At 39.8% G+C, this 19576-nt stretch overlaps 1 protein-coding gene across 1 annotated transcript in view; it reads right to left on the bottom strand.

Moving 5' to 3' along the window:
* The window catches only part of SPIRE1 (spire type actin nucleation factor 1), a gene marked incomplete at both ends in the record, with an annotated part of 129541 nt that overhangs the window by 15453 nt on the left and 94512 nt on the right, over positions 1–19576 (bottom strand). The window contains 3 exons of the mRNA XM_080611008.1: positions 458–621; positions 13781–13910; positions 14278–14364. Coding sequence (XP_080467134.1) covers positions 458–621; positions 13781–13910; positions 14278–14364 — 381 coding nt within the window. The remainder of the gene's footprint in view (positions 1–457; positions 622–13780; positions 13911–14277; positions 14365–19576) is intronic.

Below are 19576 nucleotides of genomic sequence, written 5' to 3'. Positions count from 1 at the left end.
GAAACGCTTATTGGATGTTACTTCATAAGCCTTTATATCAAAACTAACACACTGACATTTGCACCAAACTGCAACCCCTCTGGCACAGCGGATGCTCTTTATTTAACATCTGGTACAGTGAGGCTGGTCCTTTAGCGACAGCTCCTGCCAGAAGGGTACAACACATTTCCCTGCATTCCCAAAGGCATAACTGCTACATATACACTGTGGACAGATACTTACATTAGAAAAAAAAATAAATTCTGGGTTTAAGGGCAAAATTAGCATTCAAGCTTTTAAAAGAATATTCCCATTTTTGAGGTCTGATCTAACATTTTTTTAAGTTCTTTGGGTCAACAAAGCAGTCATGGAAAATTCAGATGATAATCTGCAAACTCACTTCTCAGCTGATCAGTTCAGCAAATTAAAGAGTAAGACTCAATTCCGACAAATTGAGAAGGATCCTGATTTTTTTTACCTCTGAATCTGAGCTGTCAAGTTCAGCCAACGTTGGAGCCTTAAGGAGTCTCTTGCGTTGCACTGTCGCTTGTGTGGCCCCATTCTGCTTTTCTTGCAGTGCTAGGCCACCGTTCACTACAGAGGCATCCATCAATATTCTCCCAGCCTCTGGTGTAGATACATCTATCGAAAGAAACAGAACAACTGGTGTTTGGACCGAATTTTTGTTTTACCTTCACAAATCTTACTGCCAAGGCAATACACACAAAGAAGAAAAGAATTATTGTGATAGTTATATGTGTGCAGTCATTTTAATTTAGCAATACATTGCTCAGAGAACTACAAGCAATGGCTTTTGCTACAGAAGCAATATGAAAGAATGAAAGCAGTGGAAAAAGCAGCAGTGCACAATACTAAAAAACTAACCTCAGACCAACACCAATCCACTTACAAAAATAATCCTGTGTTAAATCTGGAAATATTCTTCCTTCAACTTAAAGCTTGTAATTAACTACATAACAAGTATCAGAAGATACGTATGTGGATAAGTGGGTTTCCAGTGATTCTGAAGACAATGCCATACAGAAATTAGAAGGTTTAGCAAGGAGTAAACCTAGTTTTTCCTGTAAGGACAAAATTACACTTTATTCTGCAGTATACAGAAGGGAATGAAAATGAGCTAAATAACTAGTGTTCATCAAAACATGCACAATCCTTAGGCTTGGTGGTCATTTGTATTAAAAATATGTCTGTGATGTCAGATCTTCATGTAATAGCAGAAACACAAGGCTCCAGCTGTATTTTAATCTACGTGAGTTTTACAAGGATGTAACCCCACTGAGTAAATTACTCAGGATTTCTGCCAGTGTGCAGTGAAGATGCATATTGGATAACATAAACACTGGGTCTGCTATGCTTTGCCTAGCTTAGCTTAGACATTAAGATAATGACCTAAGCTTTGATATATTAGGAGAGCTTAGAGTTTGGTCTGATATATCAGTTTTATCCCTATAAAAGTACAAAGTACAGTATTCCAATCTGAAGAAAATTGTGTTGGAGGGAGAAGGAAGAGAAGCTTTTAATGTCTTGTTTGCGTGTATGCCTAAGCATCTAGTCTTTCTACAGGTGTTTTTCTACCTATGTAATTATAGGACTCTTTCCCCAGTCTTGTAATAACAAAGTACCTCGAGGTATTATAAGACTAGGGTAATGACAGGTTATTATTCCCACTTTTATACATGGTGAAAAGAGGCACAGAAGGTCAAATGACTCGTACCTTAGTTTACCAGGACTATGACAGAGAAATGACATCACCCAGATATTCCCAGTGCCAACAACGTAAGTACTCACACTTCACCTGGAGTTACTTACATGGTTGTTCTGGTATAAACAGACTTGGTCACTGCTGCTGTAACACAATTTGCATTGGTAAAAGGTGTTCTTGCACTAGGAAAATTAAAACAACATAGTCTAGACATAGCCTCAGTTGCAGCAGTAGGTCTGTTTTATAACACTCTCACCAGAGCAGCTATTGAAAAGGAATAAGATGAGGAATGAGTTAAATAAATATATATTTTAAAGGATTAATTAGATTATTGTTAAATGCTGGAAACTGAGCTAGAAACAACAGGGGATGTATTATAGTTCCTCTGTAAATCATACCTTCAACTGGGAGTGGAAGAAAAGGTGATTATTTGGACTATTAAAGTCATGGTGACATTCCAAGCCTATGAATCTGTGTACTACAGTGTTATTACTGCCTTCAGGTCCTCCCTACAAAGAGTTGCATTTAAAGACTTAAGACTCTCTAACCCTTAGTTCCTATCTTCAAAGGCTTTGCTAATGGGTGTTCTGTCTAGCACTATGGCTTATAGGTCATGGGGTTTTTTTTTCCCCTTCTAGATTTCTGCGAGTACAGCATGAGCGTCCTCCACATCAAATGCATTCCTGCTCTAGTAGCCACTCAACACAATTGCAGAAAGCAACAGCAGAAAAACAAAACCCAAACTGCCTCACTTCCCTGATGCCAATACCACTTCTTGAGATCTCATAATTAGCTGGCATGCACTTGATTGAAGAATCAGGGTTGCCCAAATGAGCAAGAGAAAAACCTTTGATTTGTCTTTTGATTGCCCAGGGTGGTTCCTGAACAGGCTGTCCAATGAAGCAGTACCAGCACGACCAACACAACAGACAAAGGTGGTGTCCCTTCTCCCCAAAACTTCCCGGGTGGTGGCTCTCCTGCCTGATGGTATGGTGGGTGAAGAATGGCCTGTAAGTACTGTTGGACTCAGTAGTAGAATAAATGATGGGAAGGCCAACAGTACTGCCCTCCTTCCAAAAAAATAAAACATGTGATAGGTCTGCGGAGAGGAAAGAGGACGGAACATCCACCAAACATCCCCTAGCATTATGGGAGGTGATGGAATGGATATCCAGGGTACACCATAAATTCTTTTCTGCTGGTTTTTTTTTGTTATTGTTGTTGCTTTGATTTCTAAGAACTAAGGCCCACTTTCTGTAGGCTCCAGAAACCAAAATCTCTAATCCATTTTGGAGGTAACTTATGTAGCCAACCACTACCTAAAAAGCCTAAACCAGCTGTATTTTAAATTCATACATATATGAGTTGTTCATACATATTCCTGAGTTGTCCATATGTTGGTTTATAAGTCTTGAAATACCAGAGAAGTTTTAAGTGAATTAAGAAGACAATCTAATATAATATTTGATTTTAAGGGCTCTTCAGTGGGAAATGTAATTTATTTCATACATTATTAAGAAAAAACAAAAAACCATGAAGTTTTTGCAAATTGCAAGCATTAAAGAATAAATAAAACAAAAAAAGAAAAAATTGAAAAATTTATAAAATCCATTTTGTCAATAGTGCTTAAGTTCCTTTTATCATTCCTGCACTTACAGTACTGGATATATATGAATAAATAGGTTATCCTAATTTAAGGAAAAGATCATTAAATTTTACAGTTTCAGCAAACAGATTTCAACAAAAATAACTTGTTCCAAAATTAAAATCAGAGTTTGTTAGGAGATATAGACCAAAAAATTATTACTTTATTCAAGCTATTTTAGTGATGTACTCAGGCAACAGAAACATTACCGGATGGCAAATAATCCTCCATCATCATAAACAAGATAAAATTCATCAGGATAAACAAATCAGAATCAACCAATAGACTAATGCTTATAAAAATGAATATGACAGAAGAAATTAATGGACAATTCGTTGAAACAAAAACATAAATTTATTTTTTCAAATGGATAATAGTTCACAATCTCTACTTTCAGAAAACATCTAAATGTTTTGAAGATGATTCAAATGATACTAAAAAAAAGGCTTGTGTGAGTAACAGCCTGGGGTTAAGGCTTTATTAGAGAGTCAGACACAGTGGGAGAGTGTCATTTCTCCCTGTTTTCAGGCAGCAAGCACAATGAACAGTACCTGCAAATTGGATGAATGTGTTTGGTTTCTTTTGTATTCCTTCTGAGCTATCATGACAACAGGCAAATGAAAGAAGAGAAGGTCTTGATTTGATTACTTGATCTTTGTGTTGGCCTTCCCTGACTAGTCTTAAGAAGAGGGATGGGGTGGGAAGCACAAAAAAATCCCACCCTAGGATAATACGAAATGTGCCTTTATTTACATGTAAGATGATGTCTCTTATGAAACACGGAATTAAGCAGACCACAGATTACACACAAACTGCAGCAGTCATGTAACCATATGCTGTCGGCCTCTTAACCAGCTCTCCTTAGCAAATAATGACAACAGAAACCTGAATTTTGTTCTATATGGCAAATGAACTCCTCAACCTCATCATTTTTACACTGAGTTTAAAAGAAGGCAAAAATGGATTTGCAGAATTATTACAGGTTTACTTCTTGCTTGTTATCATGATGATAATATACTGGGAAAGATTACATAACGAAAATGTAATACAGATGTGCTGTTCCTTTCAATGGACTTAAACGATGAAGTTTAACCTAAGAATTAATAAATCAGTAATACAAAATGCCAGTCTTCTGCTGGTGTTTGCATTACATTCATTATTGTGTTATCTAAATTAAAAGATTATCAGGAGCTGGGAGAGTTCTTTCCTCACAGTGGTCTGAGGCACAGATCATGTAAAGCTAAAAGTGATACACATCACCTCACAGGGTTGGGAACAAAAAAAATTATCCCAGTGAAATCTGGGATTCAATGTTTCAGTTTCCTTTTTCTTCTTTCCCTGCAACCCCACATACAAAATGTACAAAACTGTTTCTGAAGTAACAACTTCAAAGCAGCCATGCATACAGCTCTGAGTTAAGAAATGGAGTGTTAAGAGTGGGAATGACTGATCTTTTGAATTGCATTCAACACAGTGCTTTGAAATTAAGCTGCTTTGAAACTATTTTTCTATTAGACGTGGGCAATGATTGCCCAGCCCCTGTTCAATTTCTGAGTACCTCTCAGACTACTCTCATTACAGGTGGCTATTGCTTGCTCCTTCTACTCTACTAGTAGGAAACAGCAGTGTAAAAGAAGGTCCCAGGTACCCCTCCTCTCCTGTTCAGGATAACAGCAGGCATCTGCATGGAGCCGGACAGTGTGACATACCAACTATACCTGCTCGGTGCCAGCAAAAGTCTTCTCAGAATTGTTCTGTCATCCCAGTCACAGAAAACAAGCATAACAACAACCTGCACCAATCGTTTAGCACTTAGTAGGAAACGCTTCTGCTTTTCAGCAGGTTTCGCAGTTTTTCAGTTCAGCAATTCCATCAACCAGAGAGCAATGAAAGCAGTGAAAAAAAGCATGAATGTGGAAACACTGATGAAAGCACAACATAGCTTCCCCGCCTCCAAAATAAAGAAAAAAATAAAAGCACACAAAGCAACAACATTCAAAGCTACTGCTTATCTGCTTACTATCGACATCCCAACCCATCTAATTCATTTGTACAGCTCATCTGGTGTCTCAGATCTAACTGGAATGTTTTAATCACCCTGAATTTACTTCTAAAGACAACTTATCAGATCGCTCAGTCATGCCATATGATACTACTTGCTGAGAACCACATGACCTGAAAAACCAAAACCAATCACAGTTGGAAGATACATAAAGAAAACAGGAAGAGTTCTTCAATGGTCAGTCAAAAAGCGCAAATCCAAGGACAGTATAGATTGCAGTGAAGCTACTTTTTAAAAATAAAAACATAATGGTAATGATTGGATATGGATAATAATGGATTTATGGATTATGGAGGGACCTTTCACAAAATACTGTTTGGATTTAAACAAATGAAATAAAAGGCAAAAGAAGAAGCAGACAGACACATATAAAACGACAGATCTGAACACTTCCCTCTTGTTGTTCACTGGCACATTTCATTTTATAGTCTTAAGGCTGAAGGAACTTTGGACATATCTGAAAGTAGCACTACTTTTTGAAAACTGAAGTTTGCTTGTTTATATGATTATCTGAACCCCTGGGGACCTTTCAGCTCCCAGTGGAGTAAAACATGATACCAAGTACATACAGAATTTGAATCCCACTACAGCTGTAGTAGCTGTACAATATGCCCTGAGAGTAAAATTTCACAAAAGGGATTGAGCTGGACTAACAGCTTGCCACCGCCTCTGATGGGGAGAGCCTGTTTCTTCCTCCCATCCACCCGTGCTCATCACCTACTCTCAGCCAGCTCTCTGACCATCAGATCAGATAGTAAGCAGGTTTAAATCACTAAAAGAGCAGAAAAAAAAAAAAAGTATCTGTTCCTGGGTTACATGAGTTTAAGCAGGTCATATTGTGAATAAATGGGCAGGACTTGCACAGAGAAAGAGTGGGAATCACATGCTCTGAGGGGAACCTGGGGAAGAAAGGGATCCACAGGAGCCCCTCCTCAGCTCTTGACAGTTGCAAGCTGTTTACTTGGCTCAGTCAGAACATGAAGCCACGTTCACAGGTAAGTCACTTGTGAACTTTGCTCTCATATTACAAAACTATTGTAATTTTTATATTACAGTAATAAAATCCCCCCAACTTCTATATGGTGTTTCTAGTTCACAATATATGAGTATTTCAGTCAGATTATGCCTTTCTATGGGGAAAATAACCACATGAGGTTAAAGGTGAATGAAGAAACAGAGGATGAACACTGCAGGAGATGCAGATGAGATGTTTCTGCCTAGAACTGGAAGGAAGACGGGAAGGTACAGCTGCTGCTGCTTCTTCACAAAATGAGAGCATGGATTTATTTGGAGATGGTTTCTCGGGAGTCACCTAGGCGAAATTATGTGAGAGCTAGCATAAGAGCTGTCCTCAGTGGACAAACCTTTGAGGCTAATGTAGACTATTTCCAGCCTCAGCGATGGAGTCTCTGGGCCTGAGCATCCTGGAAAGTTGGCGTGCAATGAGGGAAGAATGGATTTACTTCTGGCTAGTAGGCACAAACTCTCCCTGAAGTAGAACATGTCCATACAGTTACTGCATATCCTAACTAACGGTCCACCAGGAGGAAACTTAAAATTTGGTTTTAGACAGTTGATGAAGGATCAGCTATGGAACCCTCTGTATCAGATATTACCAGCAAACCTTAGCAACTTATTTTGCTAACCAGTAAAAAAGGAAGGTTTAGCTTCTTTTGAGTGAACATCTGATTTCACAACTCACAAAGGATTTACTGTAAAGACACTCAGCAGAACTGACAGTTCCTTTTTAGATTACTATTCATAGCTGCATTTCATTAAATCTGGAAAGGTAGAAGAGTTTAAAACTGGTTTTGGATCCTTGTGAGAAATTAAGTACTGCAGAAGATGGTCTAGTCAAAAAGTGAGTAAAGACACAAAGTTAGATCAGACTTAAAGGTGCCACTGTTTGGAATAGCTTTGGGCCACCTTATTTTGGTGATTTATTTAAACAATATTCCAGCACTCTATTTCAGGTGAAATATAGATGTTTCCTATACTGATGCATCCTATCGTGGCAAGGGAAATGCAGGTGTCAATAAGTAATTTATCTTAATTTTTATTTTCACTGACCATATCTTGGAAGAATCCCTTCAAGTTTCTTAAATGGGAACTCAACAAACAGATGGAACAAATTTCACAATAAGCACAATAACCACGTCAGGTGTTGTTGCACCTTTTACCTGACAAGTCAAAACTGTAAGACATGCTAAGTGGCCGCATTGCTGTAAAAAAAAGAAACAAAAACAACAAAAAGAAAATAATTCAGCTACTAGAAAAGCAGAGGGGGAATGAAAACAAGAGATTAACTCCACTTGAAACATTTTGGATTCTGTTGCCTAAACCCAAAATGCGTCACACTTACTATTGCTTTCCTGAAGCAAAGCGCAAAGACTGAAAACTACAGCAGCATAAATGAGACTTGCAAACAGAGCAATTATAAATAGTTGTAGAATGAGATTTTTCTAATTCAAGGCAAGTACCTTAAAAATCAATTTTTTTCAATTAAAATGCCATGAAAGAGAGAGAGGGGGGAGGGAAAAGTGAAAGAGAGGGAAGAAAGAGCTAAAACAAAAGTACAAAGCCACACTTCACACAAGTTTCAGTGACCTGAAAAAAAGATGTTTCTAATTTTTTTAAGCATAATCTCCAATGATTATAATTAAACTAATAAAAAGAGACACTCAAGCTAAGCTTGAAAGTACTTAAGCAGTACTTTCCTTAAAAAGGATGGAAATAAAGGTCAAACACAGTGTGATCTGTGCTGATTCTTGTTCTTTTTAAAAAATCTTATGTGGACTTAACCTTTAAAATGTATTTGCAATATTATCCCCTTCTTTGTGGTCCTCTGAGCTTTTTATTTCTAGATAAGAAGGTGGTCATGTGGATCTTTGTTTCTGGAAAGGCCTATGTATATTTCTCATTAAACAGTGTAATTCAAGGAGCAGACACTCAAAATATTTCTCAACTGAAAACAAAATTTCAGTGCACTAATACTAATACTAAGCAGGCCATGCCCAGTGACAAGAATGCATCAAAACCCACATCAGCTTATCTGTCTTAACTGACAGGTGATAAACATGCAAGTTGGCATGAAAAGAGCTCTCAGCCACATATACCACTGCATTAAAAGCTGTTCAAAAAAGGCTGTGCTGGGAGTTTTGCTCATGAGAACAAATCTATGGAATGACTGCAGTAGGTGGCTGACCTAGAGATAAATTTGGGAGTCAGGGTATTTTTCCTGTAGTTCATTCAGTAGACAACATCAGCCACAGGCAACGGCTACAGAAACAGTATTGAAATCTCTGTCCAAACCCAGCATAAAGGCAAATACATTTTAAAGCAAAAGGGTGTTTATCACCTAATGCTGAGTCCTAACTGAAGGCTGATAAAACACACATATGAAACAAAGTTTTCTCCAAGCTCCATTAGCTCAACTTGCTTGAGTCACAAATTCACGCCTTAAGGACATGTACCTCAAGTCTGTGTTTGTCTCAATAGCTTACCCTGATGATGATTTTACAAGGTTGTGTGAAAGCTCACTCCAATTTCTCGCTCAAACCTCTCCCTTTGTCAGAACATTACTATTTCCAAAGAAGTTTTAGGCTCAGAGTGGCCAGCCACAGGGTGGCTTTTCTCAGTGTCAGATCAGGGTAAAGATCTTACCTGTATGCATGCATGTGCTGCGCAGAGCAGAGGGACAAAGCCTATGGCTGCTGGGAAACACATGCCATAGGTCCACCCATATCACAGAGGAAGAACTGCATGAGTACAGGCCCCCTCACCCCAAAAGTCAAGTGGAGCTGCGCTCTTGTCTGCCATAAACTGATCAACAAGGAATAACTCTGGGACATGTGCAACGTACCTTATGCTCCCAAATATTTCACTCTAATGCTCTTTTGGTTTTCTTCTTTTTAAGGGCAACAAATACTTCTGTCCAGAAGGTGCAAGTGTCCTACATGGTGTTTCTAGTTAAGATTTATAATACTTAAACCTCATTACCTTACATACTGTAACTCTAAACTGCATTCAGTGATCATCTAAATGATATGGCAGATCTATTAGTACCATACTGAATATCACGAGCATTACTAGTGCAGTCGACAGAGAGTTTGTGGGTCAGGCTTAAAGGGAGAACAGCTACGGGTGACATTACTGTGGGGATCTGTTACAGATCGCCTGATCAAGAGGAATCTGTGGATGAAGTGCTCTATAGGCAGATAGGAACAGCCTCACGCTCACAGGCCCTTGTTCTCATGAGGGACTTCAACCACCCTGATACCTGTTAGAGTGAAGGTACAGCCCAGCACAAGCAATCCAGGAGGTTCCTCAATTGTGTGGAAGATAACTTCCTTCTGCAAGTAATAGAGGAGCTGACAAGGAGAGGTGCCATGCTTGACCTCGTGCTCACCAATAGGGAAGGGCTGGTTGGAAATGTGACGCTCCAGGGCAGCCTTGGTTGCAGCGATCACGAGATGATCGAATTAGAGATCCTCAGGACAGTGAGAAGAGAGTGCAGCAAGCTCACTGCCCTGGACTTCAAGAGAGCAGACTTTGACCTCTTCAGGAACCTGCTTAGTAAGGTTCCATAGGATACAGCCCTAGAGGGCAGGGGGGCCCAAGACTGTTGGTTGTTATTCAAGGATCACCTGCTCCAAGCTCAGGAGTGTTGCATCCCAACTAGAAGGAAGTGCAGCAGGAGGGCCAGGAGACCTCCTTGGATGGATAAGGAGCTGCTCAGGAAAATTCAAAGGGAAAAAGAGGCTTATAGAAGGTGGAAGCAGGGACAGGCAGCCTGGGAAGAATACAGGGATGTTGGCCGGGAAGCTAGGGACCAGGTTAGGAAAGCTGAGGCCCAGTTAGAATTGAATTTGGCTAGGGATGTTAAGGATAACAGGAAGGGATTCTATAGGTATGTAGCAAATAAAAGGCAGACTAGGGACAACGTAGGCCCCCTCCAGAAGATATCGGGAGAACTGGCTACCCTGGATTTGGAGAAGGCTGAGGTTCTTAATGACTTCTTTGCCTCGGTCTTCACTGGCAAAGGCTCTGACCGCACCACCCAAGTCTTGGAAGGCGAACGCAGGGACTGTGAGAATGAAGACCCTAGGCCCACTGTAGGAGAGGATCTGGTTCGAGACCATCTTAAAAACCTAAACGTACACAAGTCCATGGGACCTGACGAAATCCATCCGCGGGTCCTGAAGGAGCTGGCGAATGAAGTTGCTGAGCCACTGGCCATCATATTTGAAAAATCATGGCAGTCAGGTGAAGTTCCCGGCGACTGGAAAAAGGGAAATATAACCCCCATTTTTAAGAAGGGGAAAATGGATGACCCAGGGAATTACAGACCAGTCAGTCTCACCTCTGTGCCTGGCAAACTCTTGGAGCAGATTCTCCTGGAAGGCATGCTAAGGCACATGAGAAACAAGGAGGTGGTTGGTGACAGCCAGCATGGCTTCACTAAGGGGAAATCCTGCCTGACCAATTTGGTGGCCTTCTATGATGGGGCTACGGAACTGATGGACAGGGGCAGAGCAGTTGACGTCATCTACCTGGATTTGTGCAAAGCGTTCGACACTGTCCCACATGACATCTTTGTCTCTAAATTGGAGAGACATCAATTTGATGGGTGGACCACTCAGTGGATAAAGAACTGCCTGGATGGCCGCACACAAAGAGTTGTGGTCAATGGCTCAATGTCCGGCTGGAGACCAGTAATGAGTGGTGTCCCTCAGGGACTGGTGTTGGGACCGGTCTTGTTCAACATCTTTGTTGGTGACATGGACAGTGGGATTGAGTGCGCCCTCAGCAAGTTTGCCGATGACACCAAGCTGTGCGGTTGGGTTGATACGCTGGAGGGAAGGGATGCCATCCAGAGGGACCTTGACACGCTTGTGAGGTGGGCTGATGCCAACCTTGTGAAGCTTAACCATGCCAAGTGCAAGGTCCTACACCTGGGTTGGAGCAATCCCAGGCACAGCTACAGGTTGGGCAAAGAAGAGATTCAGAGCAGCCCTGCAGAGAAGGACTTGGGGGTGTTGGTCAGTGAGAAAATGAACATGAGCCAGCAGTGTGCACTCACAGCCCAGAAAGCCAACCGTATCCTGGGCTGCATCAAGAGCAGCATGACCATCAGGTCCAAGGAGGTGATCCTGCCCCTCTACTCTCCTCTCATGAGACCTCACTTGGAGTATTGTGTGCAGTTCTGGTGTCCTCAACATAAAAAGGACATGGAACCGTTGGAACAAGTCCAGAGGAGGGCCACGAGGATGATCAGGGAGCTGGAGCACTTCCCGTATGAAGATAGGTTGAGAAAGTTGGGGCTGTTCAGCCTGGAGAAGAGAAGGCTGTGTGGAGACCTCACAGCAGCCTTCCAGTATCTGAAGGGGGCCTATAGGGATGCTGGGGATGGACTATTCATTAGGGACTGTAGTGACAGGACAAGAGGTAACGGGTTCAAACTTAAACAGGGGAAGTTTAGATTGGATATAAGGAAGAAATTCTTTACTGTGAGGGTGGTGAGGCACTGGAATGGGTTGCCCAGGGAGGTTGTGAGTACTCCATCCCTGGCGGTGTTCAAGGTCAGGCTGGATGAGGCCTTGGGTGGCATGGTTTAGTGTGAGGTGTCCCTGCCCATGGCAGGGTGGTTGGAACTAGATGATCTTAAGGTCCTTTCCAACCCTAACTATTCTATGATTCTACTCCATTCACAGTTCTGCACAAACATATTTTATTCTAAGAGGAACTTTGGACATAACAATCACTTCAATGTGAGAAAAAACAAAACCTCATGTTTCAACATAAGAAAAATTATCTTGAAGGCCTTTGCTCTTTTTTCTTCTACATGCCAGCAGCAAATAAACACTTGGGAAATAAAACTTGCATGCATCCCTTTTTACACCTTCAACGGCATTTAATCCAAACAATTCACTGGACGGAAGGAGAATTAACCACTGTTGCAAAATTAAAGAATTTAATTCTTTAACAAAAAAATTAAGAACTGGTGAAGACAGTTATCCCTCCCTGGAGGCCATGCCCTGAAATCAGCCCAGGAAGTCCTAACCTGCAATACTCAAGAATTTAACATTGGTTTTAGAAACTGTCTACTAAAAGGATTGGATCTTATTTATATCATTCAGACATTGTAAAAATCTACTAGATCAAATTTGCTACCCCTGAGAGGACATGATAATTCCCAGAAGAGAACATCTAAAATACTCGAAATGAATGTTTCAAAGAAAATTAAGGAATCGTTTCTCATTTTTACAAGCTTCCTACATTTGGAAAAATATCTAGACCTATTAGAAACATTAATTGATACAGCAAGCGTAAACTGAATACAAACAGAAACAAGATTCAAAACATCATGCTTTTAAAAATGCACTCAAGCATTCATGAAACTCTACTTAGCGCTTCAAAAAACAATGCAACAAAGCAAGACTGATGAAATCGTTTTTCTGCGGAGACAACGGGTTGTCACAAACCACTTGAATCTGGACCAGTGCCTTTAAGCACATGTGGCAATCACAAATATTTTGCAAAAAGCAGCACCAGGGAGTATATGTGAATGATTTGTTGCTTTTCAGACAAAAAATTCCACTTCTGCTCTTCAAAAATCTAGTTAGCTCACTTTTTCTGATACAGATAAAGACTGTCCTCTAAGAAACCTAAGTCACAAAGTAAGACTGTATTTGTCATGCTTTTGTCATTAGAACTATTGAACTTATGCAAATTGGCAACCACTGGAAAGCATAGTATTTGTATAATTTCATAGTGGGTTCTTGAATATACATTACAGAAATGAAAAGCTTTGCAGCGCAAGTCTGAATTATCCGCCCACTGAAAAGATATGTTCCATGTTCCATAACTTAGAAAACGAAGCAAAGATTTGGATTCAGAATAAAAGCAATAGATTCAGCAAACAAAATAAAAGCAGATTTTGAATTAAAATAAGGAAATTGATGATGCTAACAACAGGAAACAAAGAGAATAGAATTAATTAAAACCAGACATGAAACATTACTTGCAGATATGTAAGGAACATTACACAGTGGAGAAGCAATACCCATTCCATTCTGAACAAATATAACACTGTCTAGTGCAAAAAGCAACACAATGCCATTAAATTTGTTTAATACATATATTTAAAACTTAAAGGGAATCAAGCTGAACCATGCAGTATCTTATTTTTAAATATAACTTAGCACAAAGATTGCATAGCCCTAGCAAAGCCTGTAGGTTCTTTCTTTCTCTGAAGGGATGAGAACAAGTTTATATTCTGTGACACCTGCACAGACATCACTAATATTGCTGCTTCTTATGTGGGAAGTTTTCTGTGGATGCTGCAGGTAAAAACTAGCAGTGTGCTTACCCAGCCTGCTACGCCTTATCTCATCAGGTGAGACTGGCCGTAACTTCCTCTCTGCCTTGATTTCCTCCAGTATCCTTTCATGAAGGCTGCGTGGCCGTGGTGGAGTTGGTTTCAGTTTTCTTGCTGAGGCCTCAGGATATAAAGATAATTATATTTACATAAAACAGTGCTTCCTTGAAAGTAGATGTCACACTTCTTTGGAAAAAAAATGCGGAATGTTGTGATACTGTTTTACATGCACTCAGTTGTAAAACTCACATAAATTTTTCCCCAATTCATCATTATTTCCCAGGAATAAAGGGCTGGTAATAACAGCTGTTAATTGGTAGGTGCAAGATATTACACACTGTTCTTTTAAAAAAACATGTTCTATATACAGAAGACAGTATTTTTGAAAGCCTTTGTCAGAAAACGTAGTATTTGACATACTCCCTGGATGCAAACATGCTTTAAAAAGCCATGGTTTTGTTAGGAATGAAGTTCACGGGATTACATACAGGATTTAATGGAGGTCGCGATCGGATGAAATCCAGGATTATTTCATGGGCGCTCTTTTTTAATCGAGGTGGAATGTCACCGTTGACCTGGACAGGAAAAAGTGAAATATGTATTTCCATATTTTGCATTCACATTCATGCAGATGATAAGATCAATTGAAAACTCACAACAACCCTGACAGAGCTTACAGTGTTCTGACACCTGCACCAGACGTAAAACCCCAGCAGTCCTAGGCAGAGCAACAATCCATATGCAAAGCACAAGCAAGCTAAAACATACCTACCAGCTTTTCAGCTTTGCAGACAGCTGCAGAATAACCACAACTGCCACAGCTTTAATCAGCAATACTTAGGATTTGAAAATATGAAATCAAATGTTAAGGCTGCAGTCATGTCTATGGCAGAACGCAGATGAAGACTGTATCTTGCTGACAGGAAAAGTTGCCAAAACCATTTTTAAGAACAACTATCTGAACTGTTAAACAGTCTCTAACATGCTGGGCTCAGCCTCTATGAAAACAAGGATTCTCTTTAAGGGCCCAGTATTCTTGATCTCCTTACCATCTCCCAAACACTGATGTGAAAACAAAGCCAGATCTCACACAATCACTAATAATTTGCTTGTAGCAATGGATAAAAAACATGTTCCCCTTGGTTTTGTGACTTTACCACGTGTTTCTGCGACTTTACCACATGTTTCTGCAGCTATGGCCACGAAGAGGTGCTTTTGTGTAAATCCCCCAGAAGGAGAGGGAAGCTATGATTTCACAGCTACCTCGACACCTGCACTTTAAAGATTACTCAAGTGTAAAACTAAGTTTGTTAATATGTCCACAAAATAAACCACCAGGATGCCACAGCAGGCCACTGGAAGCATAGGAGGCACTTTTCCTCACTGTAAATCACAAAATTTCTGTAGAAGAGGGGCTGGGAGAGTTTTGTTTTTTTGTTTGGTTGGTTTTCTCCGAAGAGACAGACATTTCTTTCTCTTATACCTCCTTTAGACACAAGACATTACAGGACAAAGTCAGCAATTCACTATATGTGCAGGACATAAAAGAATGCAGTGGAATTTTTTCTATCATATGAAGAATTTATAAATTGTAAGCTGGGAGTAAGTGCATGGATTTCCTTAAAAAAAAATAACCCATCTGTCATTTTCAGTTTTCCTGCAGCGAAGCGCCCAAGCACACTGTCAGGGATGAGATAGCATCCCATGCCATACATCCTTCTAGTACCTTCTATTACCACACAGTAGCTGGCTATCAGCCCTGTCTTCCAATTTGACAGGAATTCCCATGACACTGTATTTCTTAGACCAAGTCTCCCCTAATTTCAGCACCTTTTTATATATATTTTTTTTCTTTTGAAAAAGAAATTAACCATTTGGCTCATTTTTCTTTGGGAGCCTATTCATACAAGCTCTGTAGCCAGCAAATATATGTAAAGACACAGCTCTAGTTTGTCAAATCACATGCACTTTTGGTAACCAGAGGAATGCTGCAGTCAGAAAAATGCTCATAAGGTCACCTGAATACGATTCGTAACTGAACTTCACTGATGCCATGCAGCTTCCATGTAAGCTCAGCTCACTTCAGACATGCTCTGTTTCCATGCTGAAAAATTCCTCCCTTCCCCAATAAGGGCACGGATGTGGAGTCCTGCGTGGGGGTACTTTGCTTTCCCAGGAACTCTTTCTGGAGGATCCTAACCTACACATGCTCCAAATTCTATTTGTTCCCACCCCCACAGCTTCCTTAGAGTGAATTCCAAGTAGGTTGGAAGAGATTATCAAGCTGCTAAACTCTGCAACATGCATCACCTTCTTAAAAATAGTGCAGAAAAATTAAAATTGAAAAGGTTTATACTGAATGTTGATTTGACATGATGAGGAGAATGTTATTTTAAGTGGTGTGATTGATTTCTTCCGTTTAAAGACTGAGCAATATTTTGAAGCCAGCATGCTTTGCAGGATTGCTAATGAAATGAGAAGTCTCTCTTCCCCGAGTCACCGTTCATCAGACGTCAAAGTTGATAGCTGAAGTTGAGAGTTATTACCATCAGCCATTCTGTAAACTGATAATCTGCATTCCAGCCTTGGGGAAATAACTCTCTGCATTACAACTGGAAATCAATAATACATGGCTCAGAGCCTTTCAGCTCAGGGCACTCTATGCCCTGACTTCATGCCACCAGGGTATAATTGGTATCAGTATTCCCCATTTGATAGGAACAGGAGAAATATAAGATTTTATTAAGGGATTTTCTACAGGATACATGGGGAGCTTGTGGCAAAGCAAGTGGATGGTTCATAGCCAAAATTCAAAAGCAGGAGCACCAGTGGCAGAACCTGGTGCTTCAGTGTAAAAAGAGCCTTCTTACACTCAGCACCCAAACAAGATACTGATATGAAAGACACAAGGGGAAGCTTTTATCCTCTATATTCACACTAGTTCTATTTATTTACTCAAACTAACTCTCTTTCTAATGAGCAATTTCACAGGCATCTTTTATTTTAATTAAAATTAACGGCTCTTGATTAAAATCTAAATCAGAGATATACTGCACAGATGCAGCCATGATACATGCAGGGAAAAAACAACCAACAAGTATTTTTTTTTTGGTCACATTCCAGATTGACACCAACTGCAAACCAGTATTTAAATAAATACCTCAAAACACTGTAAATGCATTAAAGCTGGCAGTGTGGGGGAGCATAACCAATGATTATAAGATGATTAATAACTGATTATAAAAATCAACCAGAAATTTTGAGATCTAAACAGCCATTTGAACATGCGACATCATTTCCAGAACAGCTTATGGTAAAGTTCTGTTGTGAATTGAAGTATTATAAGGAGATATATTTGCCACCTTTCATTATGCAGACAGTATAGTGCTCTTGTTAACATAGTTGTTATGTAGTGTGTACATGACACCACAAAGCAAGCTTAAATAGCAATGTCCAAGAACGAAGTGCTGTGGTACTTCGCATCATAAGCCGCTGTATTCACACAGCTGCTCCTGCACATCTACTGTAGGTACAAGTTTATGATCCCACCTGATAACCGTAGTACTTACACAGAGTCACTCCTTTGAATACCCCGAAAGCATGATTAGGAACTGTAAAGCTCACTGCTCTACTGAAGATGACTCCTGAACTACAGAAACATATGACAAAGGCAGAAAATGAAAAAGGAGAGTCCTGCTTAAGGCAGCTGAATACCACTCAGTAAAACTAAGTCAGACCTGTGCATAAGAGAATGACAGGCTCTATAATGCCCAGCTGGACAAACTGGTCAAAGTCTTTTCCTCACATTCTCTACGTCCAGCTTGAAATGTCTCAAATCTCACTTATGAAAATACTGTCCATGCACAGCTGCTATTGTATTTCATATAAGTACTGTAAGATGCTAAATACTGTAAATAAATAACTTGTGGTTAAAAACGCCCAAAAATCCATGCCAGTGGGTTTTCAGATTAGACATTCAAATTACTGGATAGTTTTGATAATAATAGCATCAACCTGTATGCCTAAATTCCCCTTTTGCAACATGGCCAAGCTAATACCACTGTACCACAGGCATTTGTGAAGACCTCAAACATGAAGCGGAGCACGATTACCTATGAAGAATTTAACTGTCATGCAGCATAATGCTGAGTTTGGATACTACATATAAGATACCTTACAGCCATGCACTGAATAAGTAACATAAGAGTTATCAGTTACTGTTCAATAAACCCAACTCAAGAACTACAGTGAATGGTGCACAAGTTGGAGTAGGGGAGGTGGGCAGGAAAGAGAGCCAATTGTGAGTCAATGTGGAATTTAAAGCTGTGGCTTAACACATGTGCATAATAAAGAAAAAATAAGCCTGTAAGAGTAACTTAATTCTAAAATTTCCCCATTTCTAAGGGTTGATTCTACCAATGTTCACAATTTTTAACTTTTTGGGAGTGAGTGCTCCATAGGGGAAAAACACTATTAAAATCCCTGTAGGCTGTCATTTAAAGATTATAAAATGCCAGAATGAAAGTTATCTTGTTCCCACAACCATCATGGAAACAAGATTCTTGCATCAGGATAGAGAGATGACAAATTTGAAATTACTTGCGTATGTGCTGCAATAGAAATGCCAATGTCACTGAAACTAACAAAACCAGTATTTACGAAAAGCCCAGAATTTGACATTTGCACTATGACAGAAAGCAGGTGAGGACAGGTCCAGTTATTATCACCTGTTAACACTTCTGACAGTCTAAAACACCAAAACAGTTCCTGAATAATCCACCTAATAGGAACATCTGTTCCTTTCCTAGTTTCTACTCAAAGTATTGAGATTAAATACAGCATTATGCTAATAAAAAAGACAGTAAAGACTTCATGTTGCATCTTATTTATGTAAGAAATTTACTTAACCTCATTATCATTAGAAGCATATGCATTTTCACAAGCTACTGAGTTTAAAATACTTCCTATAAATTTAAAGCAAATATAGCTTTTAATAAGAATTTAGCCAAAATCCATTTTGACTGATAGAAAGAAACATAATCCATCTTTCCCAGGCTGCATTCAAATTCTGATTTAGGATTATTTGTCCTTTTCTCCTCTTCTCAAGAACCACAACAGTTTTCTCTGATAGGAGTACCTATAATTAGCCTTGATCCATGACAGTCAGCTAAAAGATGCTGTATTTACGCGATCTAGCTGAACTTGTAATTCTATGTGAATCCTTCAAGCTCCACATGTCGTATTCAGCTGCACTGTTATTATTGTGCATGCTTTGCACATTCTGCAGGCAGACCCTGCAGCAGAATCTACATTACTGAATTTAGGATTTCTAATGAGAAAGAAGTTATTTTTCTAACTCGGTGTTGCTAGCAAGTTGTCAGATGAAGTCAGCAATTGCATCACAGGCAGCCCTACAGGTTTTGTACCTGCAGCCGATTGTAATTCCAATTCATGTTTATGTCCAGGGGTCACTTTGGACAATTTACCTAGTAGACAAGACAGCAGGGCAAAAATAGATTCTTGCAGGGATTTTGCACACAGCAAAAGACTCTGGATGAGCAGAGGAGCAGCTGTGCCTCCAAGACCTACCATATAATGAAGAAAATCTCTTCTGAAGGGGCAGGAGCTTGCTCAGCAGAAGATGAATTAAAGTCTAGTCTGACAAAGGCAAAATTAGATGACCCAGGGGTTCCCATTCAAATAAAACTACTATCCTGACTGCATACAGTAATCAAAGTCCTAAGGGGACTGTTCCTTTTTTGCAGTGGGTAGTAGGATCACTTAGCA

This window comes from Psittacula echo (genome assembly GCF_963264785.1).
Source record: "Psittacula echo genome assembly, chromosome: 2".
NCBI classification, from domain to species: Eukaryota; Metazoa; Chordata; class Aves; order Psittaciformes; family Psittacidae; genus Psittacula; species Psittacula echo.
The sequence above is the reverse complement of the archived record's forward strand: the minus strand, read 5'-3'. Positions and strand labels throughout refer to the sequence as shown.